Source organism: Ambystoma mexicanum, chromosome 6q (genome assembly GCF_040938575.1).
Source record: "Ambystoma mexicanum isolate Mex_15411 chromosome 6q, UKY_AmexF1_1, whole genome shotgun sequence".
NCBI classification, from domain to species: domain Eukaryota; kingdom Metazoa; phylum Chordata; class Amphibia; order Caudata; family Ambystomatidae; genus Ambystoma; species Ambystoma mexicanum.
The window spans coordinates 750741347-750755633 of NC_090937.1; the positions used below are offsets into that span (position 1 = coordinate 750741347).

The window sequence follows — 14287 nt, forward strand, 5'->3', positions numbered from 1 at the left end:
TGGTCTTATAACAACTGCAGAGTTGTTGCAACCAGCTGGGGGCAACAGCAATGGATCCCTCATTAAGTTAATTTCCTTGGAGATGGCAATTATTGATTGTGTGGTGTCGGAGAAAATTATGATAGGAGTTCCCATATGGCTGTCTTCCTTAGGAATAACAGCTCTAGATTGAATAGTAGGGAGAATTATAATAGAGTCACTCTGAGTTTCAATATCCGTACCCAAACTCCGGTCGGTATTGTAAGGAAGGCATGGTTATCAGAAGCACAACAGGCACAAGGAGTACAATCCAAGGTTGTTTATTGAACAGTATATGGGTGAGAAAAAGGCCAAATCTAAACCTAAATCCAAGATGGGAGCAAGCTACAGCCATCAAAGTAAAGAAAACGCTGTCCTAGTGTCGTGTCAAAACAAAATGGCCTATAGTAAAAAACCTACTGCCAAATCCTTACTCTATACAACAAATAGGTGCTGGTCAATGATATGTATAACAAAACAGTGTAATGCAAACTAAAATGTCCAAAAGGGTTCGGTAGTTCAGGACTGCTGAACTAATACACTCCCAGTGGCATGACTGAGCACCGCTTGAGTCTGTAGGCATCAGGAAGCTATTTCTTCCAAAAGGGCAGGATCCCTCGAATCAATGTCTTTGCCTGGCAGCGCAAGACTTTGCCCATGCGGGATTCCCTTCTTCTGTGGCTTTCTCGTGATACCCCTTTGTTGGGTTCACCTTTGTCTTTACCCCACTGTTCAGTCACTTTATCAAAATGGGGGCTTCACCTTCCCTTGCTTTCACTTGGCATCTCTCCGTTGGGTTCACTGTAGCCTTCAAATCACAGTTCAGTTAACGTTACCAATTCTACTAGCTTATAGCACTCAGGAACTCTTAAAGTCCTTTTAAACAAATGTTTGCTTCACTTTCACCAGTTCACCCTTCCTCTGTAGGCAGTTCTGGCTTCCCTTGATGGTGTGCGAGCCTTCAAACATCCAACATCTCACTTGTTTGTTTGGAATCTTGTATGCTTCACTTTTACGTACTTGCCAGTTCGATACAGAAACTTAAGTTATATTGTAGCAAGTGCATTTACTTTTCACAATCAAGCTTCTCTTTATCATGGCTGCCGTCCTACGCACAACCCACAATACTGGATACAGTTCAAAGGTTTATACCGGCCTCCTCTACCAAGGCCTTCTGGTCTCTGCAGTTCCTTTCACCACTTGTCAAAGACCTTCGACTGTACAAGGGGGGTTTGTACCTTTGACTTTCTCCTCGTATAACCACTTGGACAATTCGCGTCCTTTCTTAGTTATTTTCTCTTGCAGCTTATTTCACATGCACAATCTCAGCATTCTTTATTCTTGCTACATGCTTTCCCTCGCGGTTCTCGACAACCTAACAAGCACTTCAAACGCTAATGTCCTTTCCATTCACTATCACAAGCCAGTCTCCCTTTTCACTTAATGGCAGCGGCTGATACAGCTTATCAAGACCTTCCGTTCAGTCAAGGCTTTTGGCCTAGCGCAGAAAGCCTCCTTTCAAGTCCTCACGCCACACATGAAGGAGGTACCGCTGTCACCTTCTGCAGTGGCAAGGAGTTGCCCCCTTGAGATTCTGTAGCAACTTTCACTTCGCAGCTGCTAGGACCACAGACTTTTGTTCGCCTCCCGGTCCAGTCTGCTCTGCTTCCATATTCCCATCACCTTCCTGGGATTTCCTGCCCTTCCGTTCTGCTGGTTTTGTTTGCTCTGGTTTCCCTTCTTGCCTTGCTCTCCGGGTGCTCTCATGCACAGCCTTTTTTTTCCCAGTGAGGAAAGGTAACAAGATTCAGGTGCAAGTCATTAAGGTTAAGTTCCTGACTCTGCCTGACCCTGATATTGGGACATGTCAAAAGGTCAAACGGACTGGTTGTGTGTGAATCTGTCTTTCCCTGAAGAGAGGGGGGGGGGTGTGTGTGTGTGTGTGTGGGTGTGTGTGGGTGTGTGTGGGTGTGTGGGTGTGTGTGTGGGTGTGTGGGTGTGTGGGTGTGTGTGTGCGCGCGCGTGCGCGTGTGCGCGTGTGTGTGTGTGTGTGTGAAGGGGGGGTCAAGTTCCTGGATAATATATAGAATGAGGGTGTTCTACTGGGAAATGGGTACAGAGTTTCTTTCTCCTGAGGATGCCCCACTCCCTAGTACCCCCCCCATCCAGGTGATCCTCCTGCATTGGTCCACCCCCAGGTACTGGATCCAAAGTCGATGGCCGTGTCCTGGCCAACTAGAAGACAGTTATCTGGGGACTGCGCAGTGAGACACCCTTTGGTTTGGACTCCCAATGTGATAGTGGGGGGCACGTGGCTGACACCTTCAGTGCAACCAACACCTTAATTTTGGATACAAATGGGGGCCCATTGTACTGTCTTCACCTCATGACCCGCATTATCAGTGATCATCTCTTTTGGAGTTGCGATTTCACACATCACACCTTTTTCCCACACACAACTAATCGTTCTGTCAACAGAATGTGCTGCACAAGCCCCTTCCATCCCCCCTTCCTGGGTTCATGCAGCCGAGCCCTCAATTTCTGTTAAATGAACATTCCTCAAAAATTGCCTTGACTCACACTTCTGGCCTTTATCTTTCCCTTTACTCCTTTTTGACCCTTTACACCCCCCTCCACTTGATACGACTATAACTGGTGGTATACTTTTGGGTATGCTTTCAGGGATCATTGGACCCCCCCTTGCTCTTCTCCTGGTGTACCGTGGGGGCTGATCTTATTACGGTTGAAGTGCTCAAGCTTGTCTGGATATGTTTCAAATTAACTTTAATATCACTTAGTTGAGTGTGGGTGGACAATTCTAATTTAGTATTGTCATAGAGAGTTGAGAAGGAACTCAACCATATTAAGTGCCAATATTTCAGGGGCTGTCAGCCTAAATTTATTGTCCAACTCTCTCACAGTGTGATTAAGACTGTGGTGCAATGACAATTCCTCAATCTCATTGACACCTGCCGCCGATATGTTAATACTAAACAGGTGCTCCGTAAGAAACAAGGGCAGAGGGTCCATTTCAATAGGGGCATTCAAATCTTCTCCCTCACCAATAACCCCATTGATTCGTTGTACTACCTCTTGTCCCCCTTGAAGATCTAAAACCAGTAAGCTCTGGTCGCTGATAACATTTGTTTGACACTCAGCACTGCCTACTCTGGATTTAGCAAAAGGCCTCAAGTCAGTACTTGTACTTGGGCCCACATTCCCATCTGCGATTTTAAACAAATCTTCCATTGGCCGATTCCTACTCATTGGTGAGAGGGGATTTTTTTCAGGCAACAACTTTAGTAAGGGGCAGGCTTTCCTCGGTTGAGTATTTTTTTTTAATGTCCTGGTGGACACACCCTGAGTTAACATCTTTCGTACTGGGGTCTGAGAAAGAGCCTGGCTCCCCTCTGTTGGAATCTCTCCGGGGGTAGATGGTACAACTCTCGGACGAGACTCCTGGGTGTCTGCCACTATCAGAGGAGGTTGAAACACCAAATCTTGTGGACCCTCTATGTAAATAGTGGGCAATGTTCGTCCCATGCCACTGAGAAATATTTGGGTCCCGCGCCCAATATCCTCCTCCGGTTGCTGTGTTTGCTGAGCATCATTTCCATTATGACCTAGCAACAGTGATTCGATGTTAGATGCAGACTGCTGTATAACGTCACCATTGGTGCAGAAAAAGCTTTATCAAAAACCTCCATGAACTTTGCAACCCCTATACTGCCTCCACTGATCAAAATGCCAGCTTCCTGTGCAACGGCTGTAGAGTATTCCCTCTGCGAGTTACTCAGCCCGGTGTCCTGGGTGGACTTGCTCCTTAGATTGTACATTCCTTTGTTAAAGAGTGATATCTTGAGCAAAGAAAAAAAGTAAAGACAGACACTCACCTTGACGAGCTGCTGCACACCAAGGAAAAGTGCCAGCCTCTGCTACACTATGTTACGGTCCATGTACTGACACATATCAGCACTTTGCACGTTAGGCGTGATTTTACTTCCAATGGGGTTGGGGCTCCAAGGTAAAGCAGCAGCAACAATGTTTCCTTGCAGGGACTGGTAACCTTCACTCATATTGTCAGGAACACTGACACGGTTTATAGTGAAAAGGTCGAATGACAAAATCTCGAACAAAAAAAAATCGATTTTTTTAAATACTTTTTTTATTCAAAATGGGGGGTTCCCCCCGCCAACCCCCTTTTTTTTTGTTTTACCCTTTTTTTTATCCCCGGACTCCAAAATAAATATATAATTTTAAAAAAAAAGGAATTCGCCTTTTTTTTTTTTACCTTATTTTTTCGAGATTTTTGTCTTTCGACCTTTTGTATTCGAGATTTTGACTGACCCCCCACTGACACTTATCAGTGCTCCGTGCACGCTAGTTGTAATTTTACTTCCAGGAATAGAGAGCAGGGCTCCAAGTTAGCAGCAACAATGTTTCCTCACAAGGACGGCACCAATAACTTTCTTCACTCACAGAAAAACCATAGGATTTGTGTCGAGGGAATACAAGGTCCATGGAGCACTTCAAGTCAGTGGTAACCAACTATTCCAAGATAGGCTTGAGCAAGAGGGGTGGGGGGGAACTTACCCTACTGAGAGTAGGGACTACCCACACTTACCTCTTGTGCCCAGGACAGATTCTTTTTGTTTACACCAACCTTAAATATTGGCAAGCAGACCCGTTCTGTCTACATTAAATCCCTTGTTCCTACACTGTTTTACATCATAATGATCTCAGAATAAATGTGTCTATAGCCAATCATTGGAGTTTAAATGTTTTGTTCCCCTCTCTTAATGACACCCGAATGGAAATAAAGAAGACTTGGAAACATGAAACATCTTACCAATTCCAAGGTTAACGTGTTACACGTTAAAGTTGATAAGCTATCCAAGCCAACTAACCCGATTATGCTCCATATTAGCCCACATAAGCAAAGATATGTTTGCATCAAACAGCTTCAAGAACAATGGCAACCCCACCCTTCTACACGAGACATCCATATGAAAGACTCCCACTCCCTGTATTCCAAACTCCACATATTGAATGGCCACCTTTTGTTCTAAAACATGAGGGAGTCTTGGCATTCATTGTGACTCCTTAATTTAAAAAGAACACTCTATACTTAATATCCTTGTTACATAGGACAGTCATAGTGATGGAAAAGTATTACTTAAAGGTCAGTACCACAAAGCTGAAATCCAGGAAACGAGAATGTCCCCTTGATATCATCTTCCTGCTTTATCTCTAAAAGCTGGCAGAGCAATCCATCAGTTCCATGAATTTGAGAATCCTAATCCACACACATTTTAGCGATTCTTAGGACTTGGTGTTTACTGAACCTGCTCAACAACATACTGAGGGAAGAAACCTGTCATTTCAAGAATCTTTCTGAGTAGCTTTTTTAATTAAGCTGAGCTCTGGCACCCCTAACAACCTCATGTTGTTCTGGGGAGCATCCCTCCAGTTACATATTGATAGATTCCAACCTCTGTACCATCAGAGCAATCTCGGTGTAAGAGCCAAAATGATTTGAGTGCTAATCAAACTGTATGGCATGTCCTGTGAGTCGTCCTAGCTTGGCAAGGATTAGTTGTTTTCTCCACACATCGTGTCAATTTAGCCTTGGCACACAGGGCTTTGGTAAGCTCCTTTTACAATTTTTGGTAAGTGCTTGGAGTAGCTTTCAGGGAAGAAGCTGCTTGTCTAGTCTTTCCTCATCAGGATTCCTGCAATTTACATGGGCTTTTTAAGTTTGACACTCAATCCATTTGTATGACTTTTCAATGCATATCTGCAAATACTTTATTTCATGATGAGATGCATCCACTAATTAGTTTAGTGCCAATATTTTCTCTAAAACCAGGCCATCTGCAGAGTACAATATGCCCTGTAGCAGGGAGCAGTGGATGACTGCACCCCCCCCTTAGCCCAGATCGCCACCTATTTGTATTGTGCTAACCGCAGTGGAAGCCTTACGCCAGGACCAGTTTTCGGCAGGTATGCAGCAGTGGAGGTCCCTGCAATTACAGTAGACTCGTATGTGTTATGTGCTCCTATATCAGCAAGAATTCTGAGGAACAATGCAGAAGCTGAGTGGGGATTGGCGCATCCCACCCCCAGTGCCACCTGCACAGACATTAGAAGGCACACAGCAACTCCTGCACCGCAGGTGGGCACACTCCTTTAAGCAGATATCAGAAACATAAATTCACGTGGTGAGGACTACAGGAGGCCTCTGCAGTCTCTGGCCACCTTTCAACTTCCTGGAGGCTTTCACTTGGCACTCCTCTTGTTCTTCAGACAAGGAATCACCCCCAAAAGCCTGTGTACCTCCCAATCGGCTGGGTTTGAATTGTTTTTACAAAAGCAGCCTGCAGGTAAACCTCAAGACTGCACGACAAGAAAGTTGGCCTAATCTGCAAAATAAGAAACATGTAGCCATCTTGGTCTCAAGTTGGCCACGATATCCAATGTTAAACCATTAAAAAGGAAAACCTCAATGGCAACTCTAAACACAACCACAGATTTTTCAATTTTGGTACTGGTAAATCACTATTAATTTGCATGTGTTCATTGTTTTTAATACATGTATTGTATTTTGACCAGCTTCACTGATTTGTTCTCTATACCCTCGGCTGATTAGAAAGACACATCATTCTGTTAAACCCTTTATTGGACTTACTTAAAATATAAGAAAATGATTTCTTTTAGTTATTTACATCTATTAGCACTGGAGGAGTGGCTGAGCCAATTATATTGCTTGGCAAGCAGGAAGTAGCTGCCTGTTGAGGCCTGATTTATGAGCCATCTCATGATCTTGCCCCACCTCCACCTGCAACTTTCCACCCACCTTTCACTTCAGTCATCACTCTCTCCAACCTTTTTTTCTCTTCTACTCTTTCTACCACCCCTTCCTCTCGTTTCCCATGCACACCACACATGTTTTGGCGGCTGCCCATTCAGCCTGTTTTAGACTAGGAACACACGAGTTTGCTGTCCTGTTCATTCAAAGCTTCTTCACAGTATGCCTGTGGCACCTGCCATGCAACTAGGATTCCTTTGCCGGTCTGCTAATGTTTATGTAAATTTGTTTTAGGAACTGGTGATGGGACCCAAGGTGAAAGGGAAGACAATCATACCCAAGGAGACCTATTGGGCAAGAGGGGCAAAACTACTGTGAGAAATCTCAAGGTTTCTCACCCGCTAGTCCCCGGAGATCTGTCATTCAGGTGCCCAGGACACGGCCATCACTATTGGATCCAGTTGCTGGGGGTGGACCAGTGGTGGAGGATCACCTTGGCCAGGGGTCTTCGGTGGAGTGGAAGTGGGACACCGAAGATTGAGATGAGCTATCCCCTTCCCTGTAACACCTTTTCCCCATCCTATCCTTAGGATATTTAGAAGCTGGCTACTGTGGTGCTATCCTTAACTCCCGAGAACAAATAAGCTAACGGGTTCAGCACAGCCGGTTAGTCAGAAGAAGCTGATAGTAAACCGAACTGTGTTGAGCCCAAGGTTGCAAGTGGCAACATTTGTGAATGCAAGGAAAGAGAGAGAGAGAGAGAGAGAGAGAGAGAGAGAGAGAGAGAGAGAGAGAGAGAGAGAGAGAGAGAGAGAGAGAGAATACTAAAGAAAGCCCAGTGGAGGTCCAGGTGCAGAGGGGTCTGGCGCCACATGGGCGCTCATTCGAAAGACACTGACCGGGACACGTTCTTTGAAACTACAAGAACCAGAAGCCCTAGGGAAGGGTGGTGTGAGGCATCAGAGTAGTCCTATAGGGGTTAGGTTAAATCTGTTATATAATCAAAAGTCTCCGACGCGTGGCCAGAGGAAAGCTAGGGCAAAGGAACACAGCTTTCCGAGAACATAGAATTTTTTTTTATAGAAAGGCCGTAGTGAACCCGGCGGTGAGAGGCACAAGTTGCAAAGAGTATCTGAGCCTGGTGGAGGGAGATCCTAGAGGCAAAGAGCAATCACCCATTGTATTAGAGTACCAAAGTAACTTTTTGTTTATCTTTTTGTTTCTTTGAATCAACCAGCCTTCTAGGGAAAGAGACTTTAGCTAGGAGGACACTTAGACTCTTAAGGTTTTTGATATCGTTGACCTCAACTGCAGGCCTCATGCTGACGAGGCCAAGGAGTGTGCTATGCTCGAGAGTCCCGCCTTACCCCGTGCTTCAAACATGGGGAAGGGAGACCCAGCCATACCATCCTGACTTACATATTGTAAACACTTCTTTCTTTTTGTAATTTAGCAGTAAGGATTGACAATAGTTTTTCTTTAGTATAAGCCCTTTTTATTTTTTATTTGACAAGATGCCTCTAGGGCTATCTTATTATTATTTGATGGCCGTAGCTTGCTCCCATCTTAGATTTAGGTTTAGATTAGGCGTATATCTCACCCATTGTAAAGTTCAATAAAAACCCTTGAACTGTGATCACTGGTGTCTGCTTTACTGTTTCCACCCCAAGTTCCTTTCACTACACAGTCTTACCCAGGAAGTCGTTTGCTGAGACCCCTAGGGCAAGAGGGGGAAACTTGCATGTCTTGCTCTGGTAGCAGTGTCCATAGACTTGGAGGATGGCCCATCTTCTAGACAATCTGTCAAGGCCCAGTCAAGAAGCGTGGAGTGCTTTAAATAGTCTCAGACTGACTATTGTAGAACACTTTGCTAAATGTGGTAACCTCAGGAACATATGTTGGAATAGGCGGTTGGACACTGCAATAAGGGCATTGGGTCTATAGCTTACGCCCTTTCATCTGGTTCAATTTGCGCCTGCATCATGACACTGTTAAAAATGAGTTTCTCCATGCTTCCATGCATTATCTAAAATACTCCTTCGTTTCGAAGGAGCCTATCTCACCTTGCTCTAGTACTCTGACTCGGGTTAAAGTGAATCACAGGGCTAAATTCAGGACTCCACCCAACCTAACAGAGGCCAGCCCGACGGAAATGGCCTAGGAAGGAAAATAACACCTACCATTTTGACTATCTACCAGAGGAATCACAGTGAACCATATAATGCCAAGTAGAACATTCATTGTTTGTTGTAACCTCTTTGATTCCCATTTATCTTCCAGTTTGGTTCAAGTGAAAATGCAAGCTATCTTAATCCAAGTGACATGTTTGTCGAGGGTTCCGTTCATCCTCTCATGACACCCCAATTAAGCAGGTTCCCAATTGCTCACTGCACTGTGTAAAGTGTCTGCTAACATCTTAGAACTTACATATTCTTTAGAAAATGTTTTCCCGCACATATACAACACAAATATATAGACAAGGCAATTGTATGTTCTATACTTTCTACTCCTCTTCCTTCCACGGTGGTCTTTACTACAAATTGTCTTTGTAGAAAGTGCTTTTTCAATATTGTACTAGTTGTGTTGGCTTGAAAGTGCTCCATGCCACATAAACAGAACATTTGGTTACTTTCATATCAAATGCATATCACGTGAGGGAAGAATAGGGCACAATGGCAAGTTGTCGTTATTTCACCAGATTGCAGGGTATCCTATCCCTCACTTTAGCTGCACTAGTTATTGCTCATAGAATAATCTAAAGTATTGTTCCAATGTTTTTCTTCCCAAACCCCCAAAGCAGAGCTTAAAATGGACAAAAGGCGACATGCATGCTTACCCACGTTTGTAATCAAAGGATCTTGTCTCATTCAGGATTATGCCACCATTTTCAAGCACCTCAATTTGCCGTCGAATTTCATAATCTAAATGAAAACACAAGGCACATTCAATCTGATTGGCAGGTCAGAATGTGTATTGAATGTGTTTTCAGGTTTTAATTTACTTACGATGTGCCATATGCAAGTATAATTCACTTCTAGACAAAGGGTGGAGGAATGAGATCAGGTAGGAGACAACGCAGTACACAGATAGAATAATAACTTTCACAATATTAACAAAGTTCCACAAATCTGGGAATATTTCAGAAAGAGAGGCATAAGGCATTAATCATATCAACATGTGGGAGTGAGTTCAGGTGTAGGAAAAAAAAACATGGGGCCTCATTACGAGGTTGGAGGTAACCATGGCGCTATTAGCGCCATAGCTGCCTCCAAAACCTTACCGACCCCGCCCTGGTGAATGGAGCTATTACCGCCCCATTCCAAGGTTGGCGGGACCGGTAATTCCCCACAGGCCTCAATGGGAATGGGGAAGGCGCTAATAACGGTAACGCAAATTGCAATACCGTTATTAGCTCCAGAGTCCCTTTGTGGGTCCCATCCTTAACGCCTGGAAAAACCAGGCGTTAAGGGAGGACACACAAAGGGAACTCATAGTAGGGCAATAAGGGATTACCGGTGCCGGTAATCCCTTACCGCCCACCTCGTAATGAGGCCCATGGTGTAGCGAGAGTCCCTTCCAAGAGCAGTGGGATCTCCGGCAGATCATTCAGCTTATAGCGATTGTGTGCTCACAACAAGAAAGCACAATGTGCTGCAGAAGTTCGGCAATGCCGTTAAAATAGCACAAAATATAATACATTTCCAATTTGCCACTCATTATAATAAACCTGATCAACAAATCCATGTCCATTTTTGATATCCTACGCCCACAGCACCAGTGCCTGGTACCACCACATGTCGTTTGCATAAAAATAAATAAAAATAAAAATAAATAAATAAAGGAACTCCCTTCGTGATATATTGTTTTTAACGCAGAGACACAAAATAAGGACATTAAACATTGTGTTCTCCCAGTTTAAAAGTTACCAATAACTATTTCTGTTAAGCATAGATTTCGCAAAATCTACATATTTATGCTGCAGTAATTCATTTTTACTTCCCTCACATTTGGAAATCAATGCCTCTATGTCCTGGGGGCCTGCTTAAGGCTCGTCTCAGGAGGTCTGACTTCAAAGCTATTACATGTAACATCAACGAAACTCAGAAAGGAAGGGGTTGCACAGAATGAAGTATTTGTATAATTCATGTGGTGTTTCATTTAACCTAAAGACAAAACAGAATCAGACAGACATGGGGCCAAATATGCAGTTCATCATTTCTGCCACTCAGTACTCATTCTGCACACAGCCAACACCTGGCTCTCACAGCTCCACCAGCAGGCTCGACCTTACCAGAACCTCCCTCTGGCTATAAGTAGGAGGGAATTACCAGGTTACTCACCGTAGTGACCACCTTACTCCTAGTCCATAGTCCCCTTTCCTCCATACTTATGGGACATCTCTCTGTCCTGTGGGACGGGACCGGAGCACTTTTGTAAAAAGTATCCAACATTTTTTTTCAAAAATGTGTTCCTCCTCTCTTTCCTGCGTGGGGCCCGGCACGCGGCCGTAACCCCGCCCACCTTGGCTCCGCCCCACGCATCGCCCATCAGTCCTTTTCTATCGCAGGGTCCAAGACCCATTAGCAATAACAGTGGAACCTTATTAGAGGGGGCGGCGGGCGGGCGTATGGAGGAAAGGGGACTATGGACTAGGAGTAAGGTGGTCACTACGGTGAGTAACCTGGTAATACTGCTACGTCCCGTCCCCTTTCCTCCATAATTATGGGAGATTCTCAAGCACTCCTTACAGGAACTATGGGTGGATGGAAATACCCCTTACTGAAACAGGTTCTTCAGCACAGCCTGGCCGAACTGAGCGTCAGCCCTAGAGCTCATATCGAGCAGTAATGCTTACAGAAAGCAGATGGGGAGGCCCAAGTAGCCGCTCTAGCGATGGACTCCCAGGGAACATACTTCTGAAAAGCAACCGCAGCTGCCTTGCCTCGCACCTGATGTGCATGGATACCCTTAGGTCTCAGCTTTTGGACGGTGAAAGATTCTGTGATACAGGCAGCAATCCATCTTGAAATGGATGTCTTAGACGCCGGCCTGCCCTGGGGTTTACCGAAGGTCACAAACAGTTGGGAAGAGCTCCGAAGCTCGGCAGTCCTGTCCAGGTAGAACTTAAGAGCTCTTCGGACATCCTGGCAGTGTAGAACCCTTTCCGCCTCCGAGGCAGGGTTCGGAAAAAAGACCGGAAGGGAAATCGACTGATTCAGATGGAATTCGGTCACTACCTTTGTTAGGAAAGCTGGGTTTGTCCGAAGGACTACCTTGTCCCTGTGAAAGACCAAGAAAGGATGCTCCACCGACAATGCCTCAAGCTCACTCACTCACTCTCCTCGCTGACGTAACGGCGACCAGAAAGGACACTTTCCAGGACACGTACTTGAGGTCAACCGTAGCCATTGGCTCAAAGGGTTTATGGCACAGCGCTGTCAGGACTAAATTTAGGGTCCCAAGGCAGGTGCACACTACGAACCGGAGGGTAGAGGCGTGTCAAACCAGCAAAATGTCTCTTCACCACCGGGTTAGTTAACGAATAAAAACACAGGTCTGTAGAGAGGTAGGCGGAAATCGCAGAGAGATGAGTCCTGCAGGACAAGACATGAACCCCTGACTCTGCTAGGGAGGAGACAAAGGACAGCACCGTGTCAATCGTCGCCACCCTCGGGTCCAATTCTTTCTCCAAACACCAATGACAGAACCTGAGCCATTTACTCTTGTATTAGGATCTGGTCGAGGGTTTCCTGGCTGCCTGGATAATGCGCATGTTATCCGCAGACAAACCCAAAGGCTCTAGAGCCATGAACTCAGGCACCATGCCGCCAAGTTGAGCGATTGTGGGGAGGGGTGCCACATCTGCTGTTCCCCTTGGTGAAGATCGGGAGTTACTGGTAACCTGATCGGCGGACACACCGACAGGTGTTGAAGTCCTGAGAACCAAAACCTGGCCGGCCACCACGGAGCTATCAGTAGAAGAGAACAGTTGACAGAACTCTTCAACTTCCAAATTGCTCGATGAACCAGAGGAAGAGGCGGGAAGGCGTAAGCTCTCATGTTGTGCCATGGGATCTCGAGTGCGCCCCCTAGAGAGGAGGCTCCCAGCCTCCCTCTGGAGGCGTACTGAGGAAGCTTCTTGTTTACTGCCGTGGCGAAGAGGTCCACCTCCGGTGTGCCCCAACACGAGAAAATCCATGAGAGGATCTCCGCCTTCAACTCCCACTCGTAATTGACCACTGTCCGCCGGCTGAGGGCATCCGTGGTGACATTCAGCCGGCCCGGGATGTGCACTGCAAGCAGCCAAACCCCATGAAGCACGGCCCACTCCCAAATCTGAATGGACAGATCCACGAGAGGGGGAGACTTCGTTCCCACTTGCTTGTTTATGTAGTACATTGACACCGCATTATCCGTTCTTATGCAGACAACCTTGTTGACAATGAGAGGTCTGAACGCCTTGAGTGCCAGAAAAATCGCCAGAAGCTTCAATTGATTTATGTGCAGGAGCTTGTCCTGAGGTGACCAGAGGTCTAAGACCTGAAGAAGATCTAACATCGCACCCCACCCGAAAAGGGAGGAGTCTGTCATGATCGTCACCATGGGGGCTGGGTCCTGGAACCCCACGCCCACTGACAGGTAGCTTAGAGATGACCACCAGTCCAGGTCCACTCTCATGGAATCCGGAATCATTATCTGTTTGGAATCTGACGCCAGGAACCCCGAAGAGCCATCTGGGTACGTCTCATTTTGAGACGAGCAAGAGGAAGAGCCAGTACACACGAGGCCATGAGACCCAGAAGCCTCTGGAACCACCAGGCCGACGTGCTCTCCGACTGCGTAAACATCTGACACGTGGCCAACAGATCCGCCATTCTGTCCCCAGTCAGATACACTCGGCAGTCTATCGTGTTCCAACGAAAACCCAGGAAAGTCAGGTTCTGTGAGACCGTCATGGAGGATTTCCACCAGTTCACTGACAGCCCAAGATGGAACAGGAGGTGAAGGAGAGACTGGAGGTTGCCCGCTGCTGCCAACGGGCAAGGGCTGTGTAGGAGCCAGTCGTCCATATAGGGATACACATGGATACCCTGGAGACGAAGATGGGCCGCGATCACGGACATCATCTTCGTGAAGACACGCAGCGCCGAACTGAGGCCAAAAGGAAGCACCCGAAACTGGAAGTGCTCCTCTCCCAAAGAGAAACGGAGGTATCTCCTGTGTGGGTTCCAAATCAGGATATGCATGTGCGCATCCTGAAGATCCACCACGCTGAGCCAATTGCCGGCCTGCAATGAGAAGCGAATCTGGCCGGGCGTGATCATCTTGAATTTCTCTTGGGGTAAGGAAAGATTGAACTGGGAAAGGTCTAGGATGGTGCGCAGGCCAGTCTGGTTGGGTTTGGGCACCGTAAACAGCCGGGAGTAGAAGCCCTCCCCTCGCTCCCCAAGGGGAACGGGT

General features: G+C 46.3%; 1 protein-coding gene across 1 annotated transcript in view; it reads right to left on the reverse strand.

The window, feature by feature from the left end:
- Positions 1 to 14287, reverse strand: part of GATB (glutamyl-tRNA amidotransferase subunit B) — a 1295211-nt gene that overhangs the window by 578114 nt on the left and 702810 nt on the right. Inside the window, exon 7 of the mRNA XM_069631274.1 lies at positions 9663 to 9747. Within this exon, the coding sequence (XP_069487375.1) occupies positions 9663 to 9747 (85 nt within the window). The remainder of the gene's footprint in view (positions 1 to 9662; positions 9748 to 14287) is intronic.